Source organism: Camarhynchus parvulus, chromosome 2 (genome assembly GCF_901933205.1).
Source record: "Camarhynchus parvulus chromosome 2, STF_HiC, whole genome shotgun sequence".
NCBI classification, from domain to species: Eukaryota; Metazoa; Chordata; class Aves; order Passeriformes; family Thraupidae; genus Camarhynchus; species Camarhynchus parvulus.
This window is the reverse complement of record NC_044572.1, coordinates 142,444,460-142,468,342: the sequence shown is the minus strand read 5'-3', so window position 1 is coordinate 142,468,342 and position 23,883 is coordinate 142,444,460. Positions and strand designations below refer to the sequence as shown.

Genomic DNA, 23,883 nt, shown 5'->3' with positions numbered 1-23,883 from the left:
TTCTCAAAGTGCTGTTTATTAGTTTGTTGTTAAGTTGCAGTAAGCTTAAAATTATAATTGACTACAAAAACACTGACTTGTGATTTTTCTTTGCAGATCATGTGCAAAATGAAGAAAACTATGCACAAGTACTAGATAAATTCGGAAGTAATTTTTTAAGTCGGGATAATCCAGACCTTGGCACAGCTTTTGTAAAATTTTCCACACTTACTAAAGAATTATCAACACTGTTGAAGAACCTGGTGAGGAGTTTTGAACTTTCTTAGCTTTTAACTTGTTTCAAAATAAAGTATAATACAAGAACTGCATGCATGATCATGATGACTAAGGATAATTTTTAAGATGCTTTCAGTTTTTTTCCAAAACGAAACCTACAGTTTCTTCAGAGAGGATCTCTAAAGGGTGTTATGACACACTCTGTGTTTGATTGTTAATTGGAAGTTAAGAAGGTAAATATAAATGTTGAGACATCCCTTGAGTCATCATTCAGAAGTGATTGAGGGTGATCTATACCTCATGGAGGTATAAGTTAAATCATCCCTTAACTTGAAGTGTTTCTTGTTAAAAATACAATATCATTAGTCATGGCTGTTTTGTTTTGCCACAAAAGGAGAAACATTCACCTTTTGGAAAAAAACTAACAATTTGAGCATGTTTAAATGATGTTAACAGTCCACTCTCCCTTTAATACATAAAGCATCCATGCCAGGTTTTTGAAGGTGGTTTAAAGGTTTGTCTCAGTTAAAGTTTGCCTTAGGCCTTTTATTTCTGAAAACTCCATAATAAAATTAGAGTCATAGCAAATATCTTTAAACACTGAAAGTAATGAAGCCACATTTCTTGTGAAATCACTTTTCTTGGGCTTTGTAAATGTGACTGTAACTGTTATATTCAGAAAGTCATAGCTTCAGTTTTATATTTTTCTTATAGTTGGGTTAATTTCCAAGCTTTTTTGGTGAGTGAAGTACAAGTGATGTTACAGACTTGTCTTCCTGTAGTCCCCAGCACAGCCATAACTGCTGTAGGTCACACCAAAGGTCACTGTAGCAAAGTTCACTGGCTGTGACAATTGCCCAAAACTGAGTCTTGTGCTTTCCGCTGTAGAGACTTCTGTCACTCTGGATTAATTTTACCTTAAATTAAAATTTAGCATGTGAATTAAAGTGCAGTTTAAGGACAGCTTGGGACTAGAACTCAAGTTTTTTGGAAGCTTTCTGGACTTTGCCATTCCTAGCAGAGCATCCGCAGAAATTTTTTAACCTATTTCAACTAGCAAAGATGTCTGGGTTTATTTATTTATTTTAAATAGAGCTGTTCAAGTGGAAAAAAACACTTTTAATTTAAGAAGCCACACTTACTCAAAGCAACATTATACTATTTCAGCTAGATTATTAAGCATTATCTACCCAAATTCTTGTTAACAGGATTCAAAATAGGGTGTTCACTAATTTACTTCATTTAGCAGTCTCAGATAGACAACAAACTTATTTTACAATTGCCTCAGCATTTTAAACCCATTTATTTTTTTAATTTTTCTCCCTGAGATAGAAAATTCTGCTTTATTGTTCTTAAGCATCATTCTGCTTAATAAGATTACACTGAAAGAAAAAAAAAAAAGATGTTTATATCAAAATAGAAGTTGAGGTGCATTGAAAAAGCAGTTGAGAGAAGGACTCAGTTATGTCACTGCTGAAGCCCCAAAGTAGGTGCTGAGCCTTATGTTGATAAAATTAATTGGAAAAATGCCAGGAGTTATTAAGATGAATGGCAGGATAATAGGTTTAGGGATTTTTTTCTTTTTTACCTAGAACAGATTGTTGATGCCTTATTTAATAAAGGTACAATAAAATAATGAATGGTCTTCAAAGACATAAAGATGAATAAGGACTGGGGTTACACAGTAGACAAGGAGAAAAATGCTTCACAAATTTGGATCCTTTTTGTTCCATCTTTCAACTTCAATTATGATTCATTAAAATTTTCATAGGAATTGTGATATTATGGATATTTCATGACAAGGAGGGTACAAAGTAACTTACTTTCTTCTTTGTCAATTATGGAGTGACTGTTTTAGAGTGATAGTCACTTACTGTGAGGTAAAACCAGCAGCTTTTATTACATACACAACTTTTGGAAAGCATAATTTTGAAATGATTGGTCAGCATACAAGGGCAAGAATAAAACCACGTCCATTAATCAATTTAACAAAGCTAAATAAGTTGCTGCGCAGTTTTTACTACTAACTGTTGATGTAAACATTAAATATAATGTCTGAAACTTAAAATTTATGAATATAATTGTTAAGTTGTTCAATCACTGTTATTAAGATTATCTTATAAGAAGGACACACAGTGACCCTTCAGTTTTAAGTTTATATAAAGGTAAAACATTGGGATTGGCCATTGCTGACCCTGGTCTCTGTTTTCAGCAAACTCTGAGTGTCCCAGCAGAATCAGTTTCTCGGATTTTTACTTCTACCTCCTTGGCCATTTTGGGTTTCATTCTTTATGGAGTAATTCATTATAATAGTGCATTTAAAAGGTGTATAAAGACCTGTGTTTATGGAAATGTGTCAATATCTTTACATTGATCTAGATGAAGTTTTGGCAGAACATTTGTAGCAGTTGCAGATTATTTCTTTTGAAAATTTGCATGATTCTTGCCTTTTTCCAAGTGTTTAAAGCCTGTTTTTCTGTACCTCTCTTTCCTGTAAATGTCCTCAGTTAATCTTTGCAGGCAAATTATCTTTTGTTCATAACCCTCACTAAATTCTCATATGTGTTTCCATGTGTTAAGGGGTTTTTTTCCCTTTGTTTTGTTCTATATGTGAAACTGTTTTGCTTTATCAGATTTTTTCCAGTTCATTTGGGCTACTGTTTTATCAAGTCTTCAATGATGTAGTAATAAATGATTGCAAATCCTTACTGTATTGGAGTGACACACTGCTATTTAGCTTTGGGATTTTTGGGTTTTTTTCTATAGTTGACATATTCATTGGCTACTGTTCAGTCATTTCAAGCCAAAAATCAATGGTTTGAGTTGGTTATCTTTAATGGATACACCTGGAAAAATGAAAAAAAGGCTACAGTGTCTTTAGACTATGTGAGGAGTTTGAGTGGAACGCTAGATCTGGAGAACCTGTTTGTGTGGTTGTTTTGATATTCTTGTCCATAATCAAACAGGCATGAACTCAGTGGGGTGAAATTTAAACTCATGAGAGTATAAGGGGATGTGAGATACACAATGGACAAGGAAAGGAACAATATTCTCAAAAAGGGGGGAATATTCAGAGAGCTGGTGCCCCTCTTTGCTCCTTCTGTTCATGCTTGAATTAACATGTTCTTTGTGTGTTCCCTGCCTGTGGCACAGCAGGTCCTTCTTACTCAGGAGGCTGTAGCCAAATTTGTACCCAAATCTTTGCTTCAGGAGGATGAATATTGCCTTGAAGTGTTTTCAGAACTTTGCTTACATACTATTTGTAATATTCTGGGTTTATGTTACCTTGTTTAAGTAAACATTAATTATAATGTTTCTATGGCTCATGCAAGTAAATATTTCTTAATTCTTCCCAGACTTGAATTTACTATGAATTTGGAAATGTGAGATGATTGCAACTTGGTTAGTGAAGTCCAAAGAATTGTTGGCAGTAGTTTGATAAGATCATCATAAATCCTTCTGAATATAATGTTTTTGTTTTTAGCTCCAGGGTTTAAGCCACAATGTTATTTTCACTTTGGATTCTCTTTTAAAAGGAGACTTAAAAGGTGTTAAAGGGGTAAGTGCAAACTATATTTTTGTTTCATGTTCATCGGTCTAGTGATTGTTTTCCTTTCATTCATGAGAGTATTTCTTAGGAGTGAAATATATATGAGTGAATATAATGTTTGCATTTATTAATCATTTGTATTTAGTGTAAAGAACAAAATTGGTGTGACTGCAATGAAATCTTGAAAATTTCATTGTAAATTGCTGTTTTAGTGTGCTCAGGAAAGCAATACTTTACAAGATTCAAACCAAATATTTTTTTTCCAATTGCTTTCTGAAAAATTTTGAAGTAAACAGTATTTTTGTTGCTATTTATTACTTGATAACTACAAAGAAAAAGTTTAAAAATGTTCTAAGACAATTTTCTGTTTCCTAAGGACCTCAAAAAGCCTTTTGACAAAGCCTGGAAAGATTATGAAACCAAATTGTAAGTAGTTGTCTACCACTTGGCTTTGTTTTTTTGTGGTGTTGGGATTTTTAAAACAAATTATTATTAGCAGTATTAGTAATATTGCTATTGTTATTATTAAGATATAATTTTTTCCCCCAAGTAACACACAATTTAGAGAATACAGTTGAAGGAAGGACAATTTCATGGCTCAATAGCTTCTTGAGATTTAAAATATACGGGATTTGGTAGAACAGCTAATCTTCAGAATGTCTTCTTTGATCCTTCTTAATTATTACTTTTTCCCTAAATAATGCCAGAGCACATTTTAGCAGAAGGAATTGTCTAAAATGTTTTCTAATTAAAATTTCAGTACAAAGATTGAAAAGGAGAAGAGAGAACATGCGAAGCAGCACGGGATGATAAGAACAGAGATAACGGGGGCTGAGATAGCTGAAGAGATGGAGAAGGAGAGGAGGCTCTTTCAGCTGCAGATGTGTGAAGTAAGAAACAAAGTTCAGTTTTTAATTGCAACACCAGAACTTATTATTAACAGACTTTGTGGGTCTTTCTTGAAGGTGATGAAATCTTTTGTTGCTAATGGGGGTGGAAGGAGGAAATTATTTTAATGTGACACAGTACAGCAATATAAAGATAATTATTATAGCAACTCTTGTACAAAACTAGGCTACTTTTTGTTTTATTCCTTTTCTTTGGTTTTAGATTATTGTGGGAAGGTTCTTGGGCTGAAAATACACTGTGGAAATATTTCTTATTTTAACAGATTTGTGGTTTAGCAAAATTTTTATATCTTTCTTCCAGTATGCTTTCTGAAGCTTTTGAAAATGTCTAATAAAGTGATAAATGTTAGTGATTTGTTTAGTTCCATAAAGCTGTTTTTTTTATAGTAATAGTTCTTTTTATTACATTTTAGAGGAGATTACTTTAAATTGCACAGCGTTTGTATTGTCAAAATATTTCAGTAATGACTGCTGTAGCATTAAAAAAAGGAAATCTTTAGACAATTCTAAAGGATGAAACTTTCTTCTTGAATTTGCTTTATGTTTGGGTGTGTTTAAATTTTATGGAGTGGCTAGATAAATTGTTACCTGTTTTAATGTTAGTTAAGCAGTGGTGGCCTGGTGTTTTATGGCTCAGCGCTGAAGTTTAACCCAGAGTTTAATTCATTGAGCAATTGTTTTATTGTTTGAAAACTGTTGAAGTTTGTGATACATGATTGTCAACATGTTGTCCATTTTCTATACAGTATCTTATTAAGGTTAATGAAATCAAGACAAAAAAGGGTGTGGACCTTCTGCAGAACCTTATTAAATATTACCATGCACAATGCAAGTAAGTGCTACAATACTTTGAGCTTTAGTTACTACTTTCTTTTTTTGCACAAGATTGTTTTCCCTTTGTTTGAATGTATCAAGGCTTTTTTCATGACTATGATGTGCCAGGTGTCTGAATCTTCCTCTTCTGAGGCTGTAGACTTCCAGGAGGGAACGTGTGAGTGAGTTTGGGGGGCAGGGCAGTGATGGAGAAAGAGGCTGAAGGAAAACCTTGCATGTTGCATGCAAAAAATAATTTTATTTCCCGAGGCATAGATCTGGAATGCATTTTTATAAATATTGTGTTTATTCTAATTAATAGTTTTTAGTCTTTTTGTAAATTTTAAAACCACTGTGAAAGTCAGTAATTTCTTTGAGGTGAAACTGATGAGATACAACCTTGTCATCATTAGAATCACAAAGGCAAACACACAGGAACTTAAGTTAAATACAGAAAAAATATTTTAGAGGTTACTGTAGGACAAACACGTTGGCTATATTCTCTTTAATTTGATATTTATTAAAGTCACAGTGGTGTCTCTACTGTTGAAAGATACCCTAAGCTACTAGGAAGGAGTTTTTTGATGGGGTTTTTACTTTTTTAATTATTTTGTACAGTTTTGAACATGGAAAAAGCTGGGTATGTTTTATTGGTTTTGCTATTTTTCTACACAAGTCAATCTACTTTGTGTTGTGAACTCCATACATTCCTGATAAATCAAAGGTATTTTTCATTCCAGTTTCTTCCAAGATGGCTTGAAAACAGCTGATAAACTTAAACAATATATTGAAAAGTTGGCTGCTGACTTATATAATGTAAGTTTGCTTACAAGTAATTTTATATCTGAAAATGCAAATATTTTGTTTATATAAGTACATTTTAAATAGAACTACAAGGATCTATATTTAATTTACATCTTATAAATGAAAGCTATGTTACTTGAAACTGAACACAGCTAGGTGAAGAAAAGACGTCTTGACTGTTGAACTTCATATGCAATTTTTAGAGCTATTAGGAAAAGTAGCTTTCATTCTACTGTTAATTCAATCATGTATTAAGATAAAACTGCTTTTAAGTATGAATATTGGAATCAGCTTATATTGTTAACATTAATTTTAGTACCATTTTCACTTTTTAAAACCAAACTACTTAATGATAGCACCAGGGTTTTATAAATGAATTAATTGTGATGTTTATTGAAGAAAAGTAATAACATGGAATCAAAGATCACTTGTCACCCAAGTGTTTTTGTATTCCATAATCAGAATTACAGTAATCCCATTTGCTATTGTAATTTGTTGCTAAATGAAGCTGCATTTTCATTCCTTAAGTAATTTGTCAAATTTATTTGAGTTATTTTAATATTTCAGAGGATAATTTAGTTGCATTAGCTATAGTAAGCCATGACAATATAACAGAATAAATGGTGCATGTCAAGTTATACATTCATTTTAATTTGCTTTTCAAGCAGTAAATGCATAGAAGGTGAAGATAGAAGAATGGACTGGTACATGAAAATAAACTCAACTATTACAGAAATACAAAATAGTTGAGCTAGTTGTTCAGAACATCTAAAATGGTTTATTAAAATGCATAAAACATTAAAATTAAAGTTGCATCCAGCAAGCATATAATGGCAATCTCTTTCTATAGATAAAGCAGACACAAGATGAAGAAAAGAAACAACTTACAGCTCTTAGAGATTTGATAAAATCTTCTCTGCAGCTTGATCAGAAGGAGGTAAATAATTTAGACATATTATTCTTGGAGATAATGTAAATTTGTGAATTTTATATTCAGAAATTGGTTTAACTGATGTTAAATTTGTGTAGTTATTGGTTCAAAAGAGTTGGACTTTCAACATCATGGCAAAACAAATATTTACAATGTTCAACTACATATCAACAAACAATTTTTTTACATTGATTTTCTGTTTCCATTTTATGTACAAAGAGAAATTATTCTCTTTTTTATGTACTTTCTTGATGTGTTATAAGAAGAGTTGTAATGGGTCAGATAAATGCTTCGTCTACCCCAGCATCCTGTACTTGATAATGATAAAGAATGATTATTCAGCGGAAAAAATGAAGAGCAGGGATGCACACTCCCATCTTGTCTTCTGCTGTCCTTCAGCCAGTTTGTGTTCAGGATTTTCCTGATCCAGGTGATCCCAAAGCAGAATGAGAACCAGAGGTTTGCCTTTAGCTGTGGTTTGCACTTTGGAGTTCAGCTGCTAACTCACATGGATTTTGGGCTGTTGTTCTCCTCTACAAACTCCTTTTGCTAATAGGAGATGGTAAGGAAGAAAATTTGTTTGTTATTCAGACAGCGGGGGCTGAGACAGGGCAGTTAAAAAGTAAAATTCATGATCAAATGCCCTGGTATCTGGTATCCACTGCAGAGGTGGAGGGAAGCACAGGTGGTGTCCATTGCAGATGTTCTGGAATAAGTCTTGAACTAGGAGAGAACATAACACATCACAGCTTTTACCTGAGATAATACTCTGACTTTTCAAAATCATAGTCCCTGAGAGAAATACTGAATATCCCATGGTGACAGTGATTGTTGGGAGGGTCAGTGTAGCTTTCCTTCAGGAAAAATTTGCTTACCCTCTTCAGTGTTCTTGTAGGTGTATAAGACATTCATATTTACCAGGTGTCTGTTATTAAATATGAATTAGAACAAAACATTAGACACATGCCATTCTTCTGAATATATATGATCATCCAAATATATGATCAACAGTATTGCTAATATCATATATACATAAAAACATAATTTACAGCCAGGTCACTGAGTCAGCCAAGTTTCTGATGCCAGTTTATCGTGGATGTTGAGAGTAAAATGCAGGGCAATAAACACTGATACTTCCCCAGAACACCCCCATTAGTAGCTTGGCTGGCTTGGAAGTCTTTAAATTTGTGCAGTTGCTTTTTGAAGAAGTATAAATCATTAGCTTATGTTACAGCTGAGCCTTTCCCACTATGGCTGCATGTTGTTCTTTCTGCTTTTATTTGTTTTGAACTTTTAGATCTGCTTACCCTATTCAGGATCTGAGTGTGTGTGAGAATTTATGATATCCTTGCTAGATACATTTTTGTTCGTTTTTAATTTTTTTTTTTTATTTTTCCATATAAAACCTTACATTGACTTGCTTTTTGGCCAGAGGAGGTATGTAAGTTTGATCATCTGTAAAGCTGTAACCATATCATCCTGTTTCTGAATCTTCATGGTGAGCTCACAGTATCTTATTCTTCCCCTCTGCATCACTTGGCATTTTTTTATGCTGATCTTCACCTGTCATTTTTTGTCAAGCTACTCACTATTTTTGAGTTCCTGAGAAATTTTTCAGTGAGCCTTTCTTGAGTATCCTGAATAATTTAATAGCATCTAACAAAATTTGACAGTTTACTGTTCACCTTTTTCCATATTGTTTGTGTTAGACACCATATGTGCTGGCACAGCTTTCTGTGAAACTCATTTGGCTGTTTCGTGCTTTTAACCTGTTACGTCACCTGAGGACTTTTCCTCCTGTCCTGTGGCAATGTAATTCTTTCCCTTTCATAAGGAAGAATAAGTGCCCATTGAAAGTCCAGGTACACTGCATCAGTCATCATTTACTTGCTGATTCTTCCAGGAAATTTTCGTACACAACCTCTTTGTTCAAAAGAAGCCCTGATTTTCCAGTGTATGTAATAATAAATATATTCTTCAAAGTGGTTTTCATTAATCTTCCTTCTGTGCTGTGAAGCTAAAAAATCTTTAATTTCCTGGAATTCTTCTGAAACTTTTGGAAAACAGGACAAGTAATAGGTGCAAATATTTTCATGGGCTGTCACATAATTCTATAGATAGCCCGTTGTGATCATGACCACTGTGTGTAGACGTGTGGCTTGAAGTTAATTAACTTCAATTTTTTAATTGTGAATTAACTAATTTGGAATCACAATTAATAAGGAATGATGGATGAGTAATTCCTTACAGTGATTGTTTTTTTCTTTTGAATGTTTGCTTACATATGCTTACATCACATAGGTGTACATCATACAGCAGACAAACCTTGGCCAGGAGGCTGTTCCTCTTCCTGCATCTCTAATCTCACCATTCTGAAGGACAACACAGCCTTACAATGCACTCTACATGTTTTTTAGAATTTCTTTTGTGGCACAAATGCTGACAGTAGTACCACAGAACACCTTTGAATAGATCCCAATTTACTGTGGAAGCTGTCAGCTCTTTCTATTGCTCAGTTTTCCCTTAGCTCATACTTTACAGTCTTTCCTGATTATCGGTTTGGTTTTTTTTCTCTTCCATCTCCAGTGTGCACATGGACTTAGCAGATCTCTTCCATGACACTTACAGAGCTTTCCATACAGGCATTACATTTGTCATCTCCCTATTATCTAAATCACTCTGAACATAATTCCTGCTCATTGTTCATCGGGAATTGATTCCCAACACAGCAAGACTTGCTCTCCTCTCAGGTATCTTTTCTTCCACAAGCTGATTATTCGGGAAGCAAAGGAAAATATCTCCTTCTCTCCTGGATGCTGCATATGTTGTTGAGTTCATGCTTCTTGACAGTCAGCCAGTTCTTGGAATTAAAGTAGGACAAATGGGTGGATGTTCTTTAGCAATGTATTGTGCATTCACGGCTGCATGTGGTACCGTCCACACAAGTCAAGTTTCAAAATTGCTCATAGATTATTATGAGGCAGAGTAACAAGTGAAATATAATGTTTGGAATTTTGATTACCTATTTCCTGGATGTGTAGTAAAAAAATATATACTAAAAAAACCTCATCTAAAATATATAAGTAAAGTCAAATTTAAATGTGAAGTCAAATTTTGAAACTTGAATACATGTTGAAATAAAGAAGCTTCACAGGCATCACCAAAATAAACTCTGCAACTGTTCTGATTGTAATTACAGTCTGGACAAATTCTAGGACTCTTGAAAAACTCTGTGTGTGTACATATGTATAATACATGTATATAAAGTTATAAATGTAAAAAATAAAGTCTTTGTTTTGAAGAGAATTGAAGTTGTGTCTTAGAAGAAAAAGGAGCAATATTGTGATTCTCAGATATCCAGGCAAATCACAGGAGAGATACAGAGAAATGCTGTAATGAAAGAATCTGCTTTTTTTTGATAAAATAACCACTTGCTCACATTGATGTTCAAGTTTCTGTCTCAAAATCAACATGAGAACTTTCAGTCATGAGATTCTGCCACATGACGTGAGTCAGAGTGTAATGATGCTGTCAGAAATTGAGGAGCTTGATAAAATAATGTGTTACTTAGGTATTCAGTGCTTGCTCCTGAAGCAGCAGGTCAGCATTCATTACTCCTTGGTTAAGAGACAGCAAAGCCTGATGTGGCCTGAGTTTTTACCAGTCAGCCTCCATCACTGTGTGTATCCAAATCTTCAAGTACATAAAGCTGGGCTTTATTATTGTGACAATGGCCTGGTGGATTATGATTCAGTATACATTTCCCCACTTATGTTAGTGCACTATAATCTCATTGATGGAAAATTGATGGATTAATGGAATTATTGAAGAACATTAAATGAATGGGATTTTCTCCAGTGGATTTGTAAAAAATCAGAAGTATTCTTACCAGACATTGCTTTGGCAGGGAAGCAGTTTGAAATAATAAAATTGAGGCCCTAGTTGTTGATAGTAAACAGTTTTTTGATGGAGAGAAGGAAACTGAAACTAGTGATTCCTGTCCAAATTGTATATTCTGCCACCTTTAACCTCTTTAGAGCTGCTGTGAGAAAAGTGAGATATCCTGACATTCTTGAGGTCTCATAATGCAGCTCCTGTTCCACTGTTGCACTTGTTCAAGGTGTTTATTTAGCATTATGGGCACCTGTAATGACCTTGCACATTTTTGTGGCATACCTGTCCTTTCATCAGTGAGAAAGGTATTAGTGGCATCACTGCAATGACCTGGTTCCTGTGGGAGCACATCTTGAGCATGTTTGAATCCTGGGCTGGGCAGCAGTGCCAGTGCTGCAGCTGCATTGCAGGAAGTACCATTGACTTTGGCCCTGTCACAGACAGCATCTCTTGTGGCCACTCTTGCACTGTCCTCATGTCAAGCTGGGGCAGATTCTGTTACCTTGTGCAAGAATTGCCAAATTTTGGGAAATTATTATGGTTTTTGGAAAAAGTATTTTAGTGAATACTAGTGTACTTTTAATTGTGTAAAGCATCTGATCTTGTATGTTACAAAATGCTCATGTCCTAAGAAGCTTCAATTTTAAAATAAACTGAGCCTTTAATACAGGCTTCTCTTCCCTCTTTTTGTCTATTAACTATTGCTGCAAAGGTAACTTAACAGCATTAAGTTGAATATAGCTAATTTTTGGAATTATGTTTTGTGTCTGTTTTGTCAATTATTTCTTTTCATTTTGATTTATTTCCCCAAATCTCCATCTCATGTACTACTTGTAACAAGAACTATATCTCATTAGGTTCTTTCCTATGCTAATACCAGCAGGATTAATTCCCTAATTCCCATGGGGGTTTGAAATTTGCTTTTAACAAACAAGCTGCTGATTGTGGTGATGTGAGCCCTGCTGGCAGCACCCAGCTTGCAGGAGCCTCTGTGCTGCTTCCAGCCACAATTGCCAGTTTTACCAAAGCACTTCTCTAAACTCTGTGGCAAACTTTTTGCAAAATGAAAATCAATTTTAAATGCTCTGGATAAACCAAGAGGGAGTAATCCTCAGTATATATTGGTTGTGGTAGTAAGAAACTCTGCTGTAGAGGGGAAAGGTTATTGAGAAGGGAGTAATTGAACTTCCCATTCTTTTAATTTTTTTTTTTTGGTGGGATGTTGTCAAATGTTTTGCAGGTTGTTGTTTCACAGTTACATTCAAAACCAAATTGATGTGCCCTTAAATATAGCTTTTTGCATACACTTGTAAAAATTCAATGTTAACTTTGGGCCTAATCTTTCTTAATGGAAATTCAGAGTTAGGTGCTGTTGTGGAGGATACAATATAAGTATCCTTTTAGTCACTTTAAAGATTACAAAGATTGGAAGATGTATTCAACTTTGGTCCTGAAGTCCTCTTAGTTATTTTGTGAAGCCAATGTCATATATCCTAGGTTGCCTGGAATTTTATTATGGTATTTTGTTAGTGGATGAGACAAAACACCAATATGCCTAAAGATAGTTCTTGCCTTCTCTCTCTTAGTGTCTTTAGAAAGGGGAAACATTAACAATGGGTGCTATAAAATTTTTGTTCAGGGAACATGTTTTTTTAAATGAATAATAATTCTTGTTTCAAATTATTTGCTTTCTCTTTCCTCTATTGCTTTTGCCTTTCGTGATCGAAGTCTAGGAGAGTAAGTCAATGTTTTAATGAATTTGGGGGATTTTTTTTCTGATGTGCTTGTAATAAGTTAATCCATTTTGCTTAATTGTTTCACTAGGTCAGGCCAAAAGTTATTTCAGCTGACTTCATTCACTAAAACTCATGGATTATAAATATATTTTATTTGAAAAAAAAATTATCATTTGTCTTTCTTTATAAATGTATTTCTATATATAGATGCATGCTTTATTCTGTTGTTTTCTTTTTGAAATTTTATCTTTTGCTTATGAGATTGTGCAATATTAAATATCTGTATTCTAAAAGTCTTTTGTTTTGAGATGCATATTTGCATCAAAGCCCTAATGTATTAATTAAATCTTGAACGTGCATCTAGTTCAAGATCACGTGGTGTAAAAGCAAGCCCTCCTATCAATGTAAAACATGCAGGAGGAGTTCTCCTTTTTTAATGTTTATGAATTTGTGATGTTGTAGAGAAGAAAAAATAAAATAGGCTTGAAGGTTAAGAAAGTTTACTGTGCAGATCAGGAGAATGTTAATGTTGTGTTTCCCCTTTTCAGGATTCACAGAGCAGGCAAGGAGGGTACAGTATGCATCAGCTTCAGGGGAATAAGGAATATGGCAGTGAGAAGAAAGGTTATCTTTTAAAGAAGAGTGATGGGTATGTTCTGGTTGCACATAATAGTGAAATCTACTGCTATGTTCAGGCTCTATTTTAACAGCTTTCTACTGTGGGTGCTTCAGACACATTGTCCTAATGCACCTGCTACAAGTAGTTGTGAGTTCCAAAGTTCAAGCCTGAACACAGAACTGAATTTAGTGTAGCAAATATCAAAAGCATGACAAGCAAGCATAAAAAGTAGTCATAGTTAAAAGAAAGCTATTATCTTTATAACTCTCTAAAAGATGATTAAGATTTGTCACAAAACTCGAAGTTTCTTTTGAAGAAGCATTTAGTAAAATTTTGACTGCATCTGTTTGTTTTTTAAAGCTAATTGTCCCAAAATGATAATGTTATTTATGAGTTTTGAAGTCACATCTATTTACTAAAATTTATATGATATTCTTATGTAGGTTAAGGAAAGTATGGCAAAGAAGGAAGTGCACTGTTAAAAATGGAATTCTTACCATCTCACATGCAACGGTAAGTTATTTTTATACCTTTATATCAAAACAATAAACAGCATTATCCTTTCCTGGTGAATCTGTTATTGCTAATATGCTATAGCAAAAAGGATGTTACTTCAGCTTCTGACTGTTGAAATTTCGTGAAACTGTAGCTTATGAAATGAATTTATCAGTAGTTTAATAAGAAAATGGCAAATGTATTGAACAGACTTCTCAATTAATACTTCAGATGGATTTGCTTGTAAGGATTGTCATGGTATATATGTGAGCCACGTAATTTGGGAACTTGGGAAGTATTTGATATTAGGTTAGAGTCTGACACATGAATGAAGGTGTTTAGTATTTTGAGTGCTTTCAATTAAAAGTTTGGAATGCTGGACATTTTTGTTCACAGTGAGTTCTTGGGATCAGGTACATATCTGAAGAATTTTCCTAGGAATGCTCAGTCATGAGGTAGCACCAAGGTGATCATGGGGGAGGCAGTGCTAAAACTGCCTTGTGGGAATGTCACATGAACCTGTTGGAAACAAGCACAGGAGTTGCTCTTGTTAAAGGAGATTGTCCCATTTCCTCACCTCTTTTCCTCCTTTGCCCCAAAATCCACTGACAGCCCTCAATTTCTAAAGCTTACTACCTGTATAAACCCCAAATTCCTGAAAGAGACATTTAATTATTCTGTCTTAAGTGATTTAATTGCAGCACAGAATATTGGTATTGGTATTTATCCCGAGTTTTGAAACTCCAGATCTTCAGCTTTCCACTTCCATTTTAAAGTTTTAGCATTATATCTTTGATTTATTTAAAATGGGAGGAAACTTGGAACTTGGTCATTTTGTAGTGAAAAACTGCATTATAGTTTTGCCCTTGTTGAAGAAATGCAATTAAAAACTATTAATATTAGCAAATTGTAAATTTAAAGGTTTTTTTTCATCCCTTTCAGATAAAGTGAGACCACAAAAATTTTAATTTTGTTTAGATTTAGCAACGTGTCCCTTTTGAGAGACCAAATCAGACCAGGTGATTCTGGTCTCCAGGTTTTTGAGGGTGGATATGTGTGCAAGTCCAAGCTTTAAGTAATATCATACATGCCCACTCTCCAGAAAGGGAAAATAATCCTAAATCAATACATTTTTAAAATAAAATAAATTTTCTTTTTAGTCCAACAGGCAACCAGCTAAACTGAATTTATTGACCTGCCAGGTGAAGCCAAATGCTGAAGATAAGAAGTCCTTTGATCTAATATCACGTATGTAACAGCTTTAGTACCATCTTGTGTTACTGGGATTTCTGAAAATGTCATTGCAGGATGCTTTGAGTAGAGCTCAAAGTTCAGGTCTGTATCCAGACACACACAGTGTCTCATGGCTGTTCAGAGCCTCTATTTCTGAAGATGAGCAAATGGATGTAGAACCTTTCTCTGTGTAGATGTGGCATAAATACTCTTTGTTTGTGACAAGCCATGAAATGCAATATATGTGCTGCTTCTTCAGTTCAGAGAGATGTTTAACAGTTTTGTGGAACTTGTGTTACTGTAGCCACCAGGAAAGGGGAAAGACCTTTGGCTTTATCCTGCTTTTCAGTCATTGTTCTGCTTTTTGAGTGCTATTTGAAGGAATGAGGAAGACAAGGAGACCCAATTTCTTTCTCTCTTTTCTTACATTAAAATATATTTCTCTTTGTCTGAAAATTGGTAGTGCCTTTTCTTCTCAGCTTTAAAGCTCCTGTGGTTCCCCTACTTCCTATTTTGGTCTTGTGCAGCAGGTGTTTGTATCCAGTCTGATTTTGAAAAGTCTTTTGATGAGTCAACTTAGTGTTTTCAGACTTCACATACAGAGTATTAACCAAGAAACTGTTCCAACATTGCATATTAAAATGGACAGTCTAGGAAACCTTTGATTGTGGGAGATAATAGCCACTTCATGTCTTCATCTGTTGGTTAGTAAAACAATTTTCTTGGCTAAACTGGAGGGAAAAACTATATAAAAGGAACAAATTAAGTTTGCCTTCTCCTCCTAATTATATTTCAGTTTTGACTTCTGAAAGTAATAAAATGATAAAATTTGATCCATGTATTTATTTTTCTTTATTATTTCAAAACTTAAGACTTTTAAAATACATAAAATTGGTGTGAATCAAAATTTAAAGTTTCATCTTCTTTTTTTCTTCTTTTTTATGGAATTGTTATCCATAGCTGTGAATAAAGGATTAATGATGCATTTTAAGAGACATTGCTCTTAAGGCTTTAGCTGCCAAATAGTCTTTAGTACCAAATATGTAGACATTAAATTTTATCATGTGCCACATGAGAAGGTGTATTTCTTTCTTTCAGATAACAGAACTTACCACTTTCAAGCAGAAGATGAGCAGGAATATGTGGCGTAAGAATGTTTATATTTTTTCAAGTTTATTTTGCCAATAGATTTGTGTAAAATCACACATAACATTGGAAATAATTTTCTCAGCTAATGCATAAGTAGTGCCTACTGTCTCTTTTTTTCTGCTGTTATGGATCTGTAAATGTAAACTATTTTGTGTCACACTACAGAACTCCTTTAAAACCTAGTAATGTTAAAACTGGAACTAAACCAAACCAAACTAACCAAAACGCCATTTAGATTGTTTATCCTGCCAGTACCTGGCTTGTGTGAAGTGCTTGGGATGATATTAGGATTACATCAGATTATTAGGATTCAAATGAAATATTTTTAAATTGTTCTCAAATCTTCCCTGTCAATCCTGTTCTCAGTTACTTCTTTTCCTCTTGATCCTACATTTTCCTTGAAAGTAAATATAATAAATAGATTAAAGATCTCCATATGACACATAGAAAATATCTACAGGCAGTGCATTTTTTCTTCTGTAGGCCTAGAAATAACAAAGCACTTCTCTGAGATTTTTACTTCAGAATCCATGAGCTCGCTTCATTAATGCAAGTTCCAATTAGATTATTTCCTTTTAAACAATCTTTCTTTCTACTGCATCAGAATTATTTCCTGAGAGCCATGTAGCACTGGTTTTTCCTCCTGTGTCACCAGATGTGTGTTGTGCATGTAGTCTAATGCTCAACATCCAAAAGTGCAAGGAATAAAGTTAGTACTGAAGAGGACAGCAAAAGCTACCTCATTTTTTTCATTAAATATCCATATTCTAGTGGAAGACTGTGTTGCTCCATGTGTATTTTAAAGGTACAGGGAATGTTTGTAGGGTGTTTCTCTTGGTTGGTAGTGTTGGGTGGCAGTGGCATTGACAGCTCAACCCTGGGAGTCGTAGGTGAAATAAAAGGGCTGGAGAATTCTTTGTTGTACAGCTATTTCTTTCTGGGCTTCCACAGCTTTATGTTGGCTCTTACAGTGCAAAGCTGACTTGCTAGTCATGATTACTGCATTCATCCTGGAACTTAATTATTCCAGTAATTTTCTTAGTCAAGAAGAAAATACTGTTATTTCTTATGAGTCATAAGTTTTTGGTACTCTGCCATAAATTAATTTTTATTGTATTAGTTGGTTTAGGAGGTGAAGTGGTTTGTTTGTTTTTTTGTCTTAACACATGAGCAGGGTAGGGGAAAAATAAATAAGCAGTATCCCTCTTTTGAGAGGCAGATAATTAAATTTAGTTTAGCAGGCTGCCTGGTGGACTGTTTTGAAATTCCAGGCGGGTTTTATTTCCTATTAGAAGCACTGAAATTTTGTCTGTCACTCTAAAGTCAATGTTTATTTTTGAGTGTGCAGCCTGCCAGGAAGGCCTGGTGACCAACTAGGCACTTCTTGATAAGCAGCAGCAGTCATTCAGAGATGTCTGTCCTTGTCCTTGTGCTTGTGGGGGAAGAGCTGCCACTGTGCTGCCTCTTGCTCTCACTCACAGGTGCCCCACTGACAGTCCTGGGCAGAAGTTCCTTCTCCCTGAGCAAACACAACCAAAATAATGATTGCTTTGGCAGTTTAAGTACTTGTAAAAAGGAAGTCTATATCAACTAACAGCTGGCTCAGTTGTGTTGTGTTTGTTGTAATTACATCTAATAATTTTTTCATTGTTACTGCTCAGTTGAGTTTTATTCAAATTCTGCCTTTTTTAACAAACTAATCAAATTGTAACTCTAAAAGAAATTATAAACAAATGTCAGAATAAATGTTGTTTATCTGAATTTAATTATTGTTTTACTCCCTGTATTTAACCAAACATTGTTAGAATATTAGAAACAAGACACCATTGCCTCTTATTTTTTTAATAACATTGAATTTCACCATTAAAATTGCAGAAGAATGCCCTCTAGTGTGGGTTCTTCTCATTTAATGAGAAAGATTAATGTACCTTCATTGTTAACACCGTGTAAACTTTGGAGCAAATTTGTGTTCAAGACTTTCAATTTCTCTTTTATGCTTAACACTGATTTTTAAAAATTTTTAAAGCATTTTAAGCACTACTTTCTAGATTATTTTATGCACATAAAAATTAAAAGAAAATGTGCATGAAGTATATAATATGGAATGCCCATATATTAGTTCAGTCTCTGAATCTGTGTTCTAAGATTACACACATAAATTTCCCTCTGAAATATTTTAAAGCTAATCTTTTCATTGTTATTTCAGTGAGAAATTACGAATTTCAATCTGAAGTTCTCTTAGTTTATTTAGATGACCATACCATTTCTGCATATTTCAGAAGACCAATGATTGCAGGACATTGTAAACATGAAATGCATTGAGGACACTGCCAATTTACAACATTTCTGCATTAAAAAAATTAAAATATTTGCAGTAGATCTAAAATCATCTAAAATCGCTTTGATTCTGAGGATTTCTTTTTAACTTGTTCTTTTTTCTAAATTGGCAACACTGCATCTGCAATGTGATTGGTCCTTAGTGGAACAGCTTTCCCCTCCTTACTTCCACATGGAGCACAGCAGCTGCTGAGAAGGGGTTTTGTTTGTTTTTAATTAAAACATTATGTGTAAGCAACAACTTGCAGAGTGATTGGGAGGGGAGGAAATATTGTCTGAGATATCATTAAAGAGTCTTGATTTGTTGCACTCAGCTGTTGCTCCTAAAGGTTTATTTTGGCTCTTGGTATCGTTACTCTCCTGTCATCCTTCACCCCCTGGTTGCCATGGCAGTTGTCATTAGTTTGGGCTTTACAATCTGACTCTGATTAGTGCTCAGAGACCTGCATTTGAAAGGCAACTAGACATCAACACATGCACCAGGGTCCTTGCTGTTTGCTCTGTGAAGAGACAGATGCACACTGGAGAAAGCAGGGGTTATCATTTTCTCCAGGAAGGAGACTCTGGGAAGATTCTGGGCACCTTTTAAAGCAGTTAAATTTACAGATGCTTAATTGCCCCTTTTCTCTTCCACAACTTCTGCTTATTTGAGGAACCTGAGAACTTGGCTTTAAAATTGTTCACCAAAGGGATGTTAGAATTATTATTCCTCTCTTTTCATTCTTACTTATCTTTTCTCAAATATTTCCTTTTTGTCTCTCACTTTTCCCCCTCCTCATTCTCTCCCACAATACAGTCCTTCCCTGTAGTCCCACTAATATTTTATTCTTGGCAAGATTTCTAGAGTTTATAAATTAACATGTATTTGCAAATGCAGATCTTCATTAAGGTCTTTATCTTGTGCTAGATGGATATCAGTGTTGACTAACAGCAAAGAAGAAGCATTAAATATGGCATTCCGTGGAGAGCAGAGCACAGGTGAAAACAGTTTAGAGGATCTGACAAAAGCCATTATTGATGACATACAGAGATTGCCCGGCAATGAAGTCTGTTGTGATTGTGGCTCACCAGGTATCTCCATTTGTTCATGTCATCAGCTTCTCGTTGGGAGCAAAGTAATTTCTTCAAAGAAGTGTTTGTAGAGTGCAAACTCATTTTCTAAGTGATGTTTCTCAGTCTTCGACCTGTTTTTAAAAGAACAAATATGACTTTCCTACATTAGTTCCATTTAATTCACTAAAATATTTTTGTGTGTTGTCTGTGCTTACTTCCAGCAGTTCAAGCCCCTCTGGAGTTTGAACTGTTCTTGTTGCACTGTGTCTAGATGCTTGTTGCACTTGAATGGAAGTTGCTTGGCATCACTGATCCTGTGCATGCTACTAAGTAGAAGTGAGTAATATTTAGACAATGCTTGTGGAAAAATTGACCTGGCCAGGATCTTGCTCTGAGGCTTTATCTTGGCATGAGACTACTGGAATTGCAGCATCGTTTTCAGAGGTGGAATAAGTAGTCTTGTGCAAAGAATGAGACCCAGAGTTGAAATCCTATCAGATAATATCTTCAGAAGTACAGAGTTACAGGTCAGTTATGTGGCACTCAGAGCTTGAGAAGGGGCAGCTGGTCACAGCAGGACTGAGCTGGTGTGGGAGCTGGCAGCTGCTGCAGCTTTCTCATCAAAGGGACACTTCAAGAAGGTGATGCTCATTTGGAACTGGGTAGATTGTGTGTATCTTGCAGATGCTTGCTGATGCAGTACTGATCCAAATTTGAAATAGCTAGATAAAATTACAAACTGGGATATAATTATGTCAAATCCTGGAACTGGTTCATTCAATTATTTCATTATGTAGAGCTATAGAAACTTCAGATTACAGTTCTCATTCATCTTTTAATTTGTAGTAAAGTTTTAAGCTTCACCTCTGTACTCCAGCTTGCTGCTTTAAAACTCTTGGCTTAATGCTTCAGCAGTTACTATTTAAAGTCAAGGAAGTGATTAATTTGTGCACAAAGTATGTCTGAAGCTTTTTCTTTTCCTTAAAAACTGGTCATGCTTCCTATGTAGCATTCATAGTATAAAATCTCTTCTAATATTACATGCAGATCTCCTCCATGACAGCATTTTTAATTTTTTTTTTCCTGGACTAGTCAGCATTCCACAAATTTTCTACAGCATGCTGCTGTTTTACATACTGGAAAGCACTATGATTAGTCTTTCATGAAGGACTATTTAAAGTTTAAGAAGTAAAAGAAGTAAATTTTAAAGCTTCAGAGGTTGTCAAATTTAGGAGATCTGTTACTTTTAAAAACAGGAAGTAATTTGTACAGAAAACAAATTCAAAATGTATTGAAATACATTCATGAAATATGAATGAATAAGTGTAAATTCAGTGCCTTTGGGTCTGTTCCTAAATCTGAAATACTGCATTCCATTGGTAGCAATTTGTGGTTAAATTAGAGTTTGGAGAGAAGTATGGAATGTTCTTAGTTTATTTTCATTCTTTGAAACATGAAATAAGGAATAATTTCAGAACACGTCTCTTACCACTATCGCAAACCTTTTCTTGGACTTTGATTAAATACTTTGTTTTCCAATTGTGCAGATCCAACATGGCTTTCGACTAATTTGGGCATTTTAACCTGCATTGAGTGTTCTGGAATACACAGAGAAATGGGTGTTCATATTTCTCGAATCCAGTCTTTGGAATTAGACAAATTAGGAACATCTGAACTCTTGGTAAGTTTCTTTAATTTATATCAGGATTTTTTAGTCAAATGTTGACATATATGGAGGAAGCACCAAAATGTACAAGTTGCTGTTAATCTTTTTCAAGGAATGTGTTTTTGCAGAATTTTGTATTCATATTTCTGTAGATATTTTACAGGTGCACAGTTACATATTATTGATGCTCTTGTCACTTCTCATTTCATGTCCTGAGGTGTTGCAGAATGAGTATTGACACCCATTGTATTTAGTGCCATGAGAATTTTGCTCTCAATAACTGATCTTGACCCAAAATCGCAGCAGTCTAAAAGCTCATGTGATTTAAAACATGAAGCTAATTTGACTTGGCAAGGGACAACTACTGTTGCTAATTCTGAAAGAAAAGTATTGGAGGAATCTTAATTTGATGGATGAAATAATGTAAGATTGAAGTTATGAAAGGAATATTATGTGAGAGTGCCAAAAAAAAAGGAAAAAACAAACCCTCCCCCCAAAAAAAAAAAAAAAAAAAAAAAAAAAAAAAAACAAAAACAAAGGAAAAATATAAACAAGTCAAAAAGAAACAGTTGCAGTAGTTTTATCTCTCTAACTGTGTTTGGCCTGAAAGAAGAAACTTGTTACAGAAATTTTGTAAAGGAAAATTGATAGAAGATATAAGGCAGATCTGGATTTGGATACAGGTTCAACTTTATCACTTTCTGTCTTCATAAAATATTGAGTTTTTTTGCCAAGTTACTAGTAATCTAAATCAAATGTTACTAAGCATGATCTTCAGTAGGACAGAGCTTCTTTCCCAAAGCAGCTTCCTGATCAGTGTACCAGCACCATTTCACTGTTCATGCTGCTGGTTCCTCTTTCTGGTTTCATGTTGGAGGCAGATTGTCTTGAAATGCAAATAATTTTGTGACTGTGAAGTCTATTGTACAAGTTCTGGCATAATAGAAGCATTTTCTTTCTTTTTAATTGCTCTGTATCTGCATGTAATCATTGTGCTTTAATTTTTCAGTCCTGTGTTTTCCATCTTTTATAATTAGTGTGGAAAATGCACATTAATAGTCCTGTTGTTAGGTTGCTGTTAGACCCCAAAAGTCCTCACTTTATTTATTCTTTTTCTTATCTCAGCTGGCCAAGAATGTAGGAAATACTAGTTTTAATGATATTATGGAAGGGAACTTGCCTAGTCCTTCACCTAAACCCAGTCCATCAAGTGATATGTAAGTACTGACTCTTTAAACTCTTTTCTGTGGAATATATCTGTGGTGTAAAGTGTCTTAAACAGTAACGAAGCCAGGGGAAGGCATGGATGGCTGGACTGGAGGTTTTTATTCCCATTGTGGACCTTCTTAGAAGTTCGGTCTCCACTCATATAGTCGCATTTTACTACCTCAGCTTCCCTGTGTAGAAAACTCTTTCTTTGGGTTTCAAGGTGCATTATCTGAATTTTGAATGGTTTTGAATTTCGTAGTAAACCCTCAGGTGATAAACAGAGAGGACTAAATGGCACTAACTCTGCTTTTTCTTTGGTCTTAGTCTCCACAGTGAGTGTAATTTTTGTATATAACAAGACAGGATAAAATTGACAATGTTCCATATTTGGGGCTTGTTTGTGAGCAAGATATGCAGTGTAACAATAAATAATACACTTTTTATCAGGTAGTTTTCTTCTTCCCTTCTCAGCTTCCAGGTTAGACAAGGTGATTTTAAATTATAATCATTGACCCATTTTTCTAAAAATTTCTAAAGCAAGCTCCATTTTCACACCCCACAGGACTGCACGTAAAGAATTTATCACTGCTAAATATGTAGATCATAAGTTTTCTAGGAAGACTTGTACATCTGCAGCAGCTAAACTGAGTGAATTACTTGAGGCTGTCAAATCCAGGGATTTACTTGCACTAATTCAAGTCTATGCAGAGGGGGTAGAGCTAATGGAGCCACTGCTGGAGCCTGGACAGGTAAGCTTATCAGGTAAACAATTAATATTTTAAATCATGTGTATTTGTAAAATGCCCAGGATCTGGGGCTGCTGCTTTAGATGATAAAACAAAAGAAATGACAGATGAAAATGATGGGGTTTTTCTTCCTTTCCTTAATGTTGCATCCTTGTGGGGAGGGAAAAGAGCACTTTACTTTTCTTCATCAATTGGTCTAAAGGTGTGTGAAATGCAATAGTCATGTTGCACCACTTGCACCATTGTTTTGGGGCCACTATAGTGTATTAAAAAGCACCTGTTCTGCAGTGTGTCTCTTTTAGAAAAGTCACAAAGTACAGACTTGATTGCCCAGGGCCACCTGGTTCCACATGCAGTATCATGCCTGCTTTTAAAATAGTGGCTGGAGGAACACATTACTGAATGTCTGCAACTCTCTGTTTACTGTAGACAAGGAAAGAATAAATCTGATGACTTCACAGCTTCTGATGAGACATTTACAGAAGTACAATTTCTTTCAACCTGGAAGATTCTTTTGTGTTGTG

The 23,883-nt window shown here is 34.7% G+C and overlaps 1 protein-coding gene across 5 annotated transcripts in view; it reads left to right on the top strand.

The window, feature by feature from the left end:
- Nucleotides 1-23,883, top strand: part of ASAP1 (ArfGAP with SH3 domain, ankyrin repeat and PH domain 1) — a 142,053-nt gene that overhangs the window by 82,455 nt on the left and 35,715 nt on the right. For 3 of the 5 annotated variants that reach the window (XM_030943109.1, XM_030943106.1, XM_030943108.1), the window contains 16 exons: nucleotides 97-242; nucleotides 3,701-3,775; nucleotides 4,143-4,192; nucleotides 4,527-4,656; nucleotides 5,421-5,506; nucleotides 6,228-6,303; nucleotides 7,142-7,228; nucleotides 12,845-12,853; nucleotides 13,401-13,501; nucleotides 13,915-13,984; nucleotides 15,127-15,214; nucleotides 16,298-16,346; nucleotides 19,593-19,756; nucleotides 21,286-21,419; nucleotides 22,530-22,621; nucleotides 23,176-23,362. In XM_030943109.1, the coding sequence (XP_030798969.1) occupies nucleotides 97-242; nucleotides 3,701-3,775; nucleotides 4,143-4,192; nucleotides 4,527-4,656; nucleotides 5,421-5,506; nucleotides 6,228-6,303; nucleotides 7,142-7,228; nucleotides 12,845-12,853; nucleotides 13,401-13,501; nucleotides 13,915-13,984; nucleotides 15,127-15,214; nucleotides 16,298-16,346; nucleotides 19,593-19,756; nucleotides 21,286-21,419; nucleotides 22,530-22,621; nucleotides 23,176-23,362 (1,544 nt within the window). The remainder of the gene's footprint in view (nucleotides 1-96; nucleotides 243-3,700; nucleotides 3,776-4,142; nucleotides 4,193-4,526; nucleotides 4,657-5,420; nucleotides 5,507-6,227; nucleotides 6,304-7,141; nucleotides 7,229-12,844; nucleotides 12,854-13,400; nucleotides 13,502-13,914; nucleotides 13,985-15,126; nucleotides 15,215-16,297; nucleotides 16,347-19,592; nucleotides 19,757-21,285; nucleotides 21,420-22,529; nucleotides 22,622-23,175; nucleotides 23,363-23,883) is intronic. The other 2 variants (XM_030943110.1, XM_030943107.1) reach the window with 1 other exon arrangement.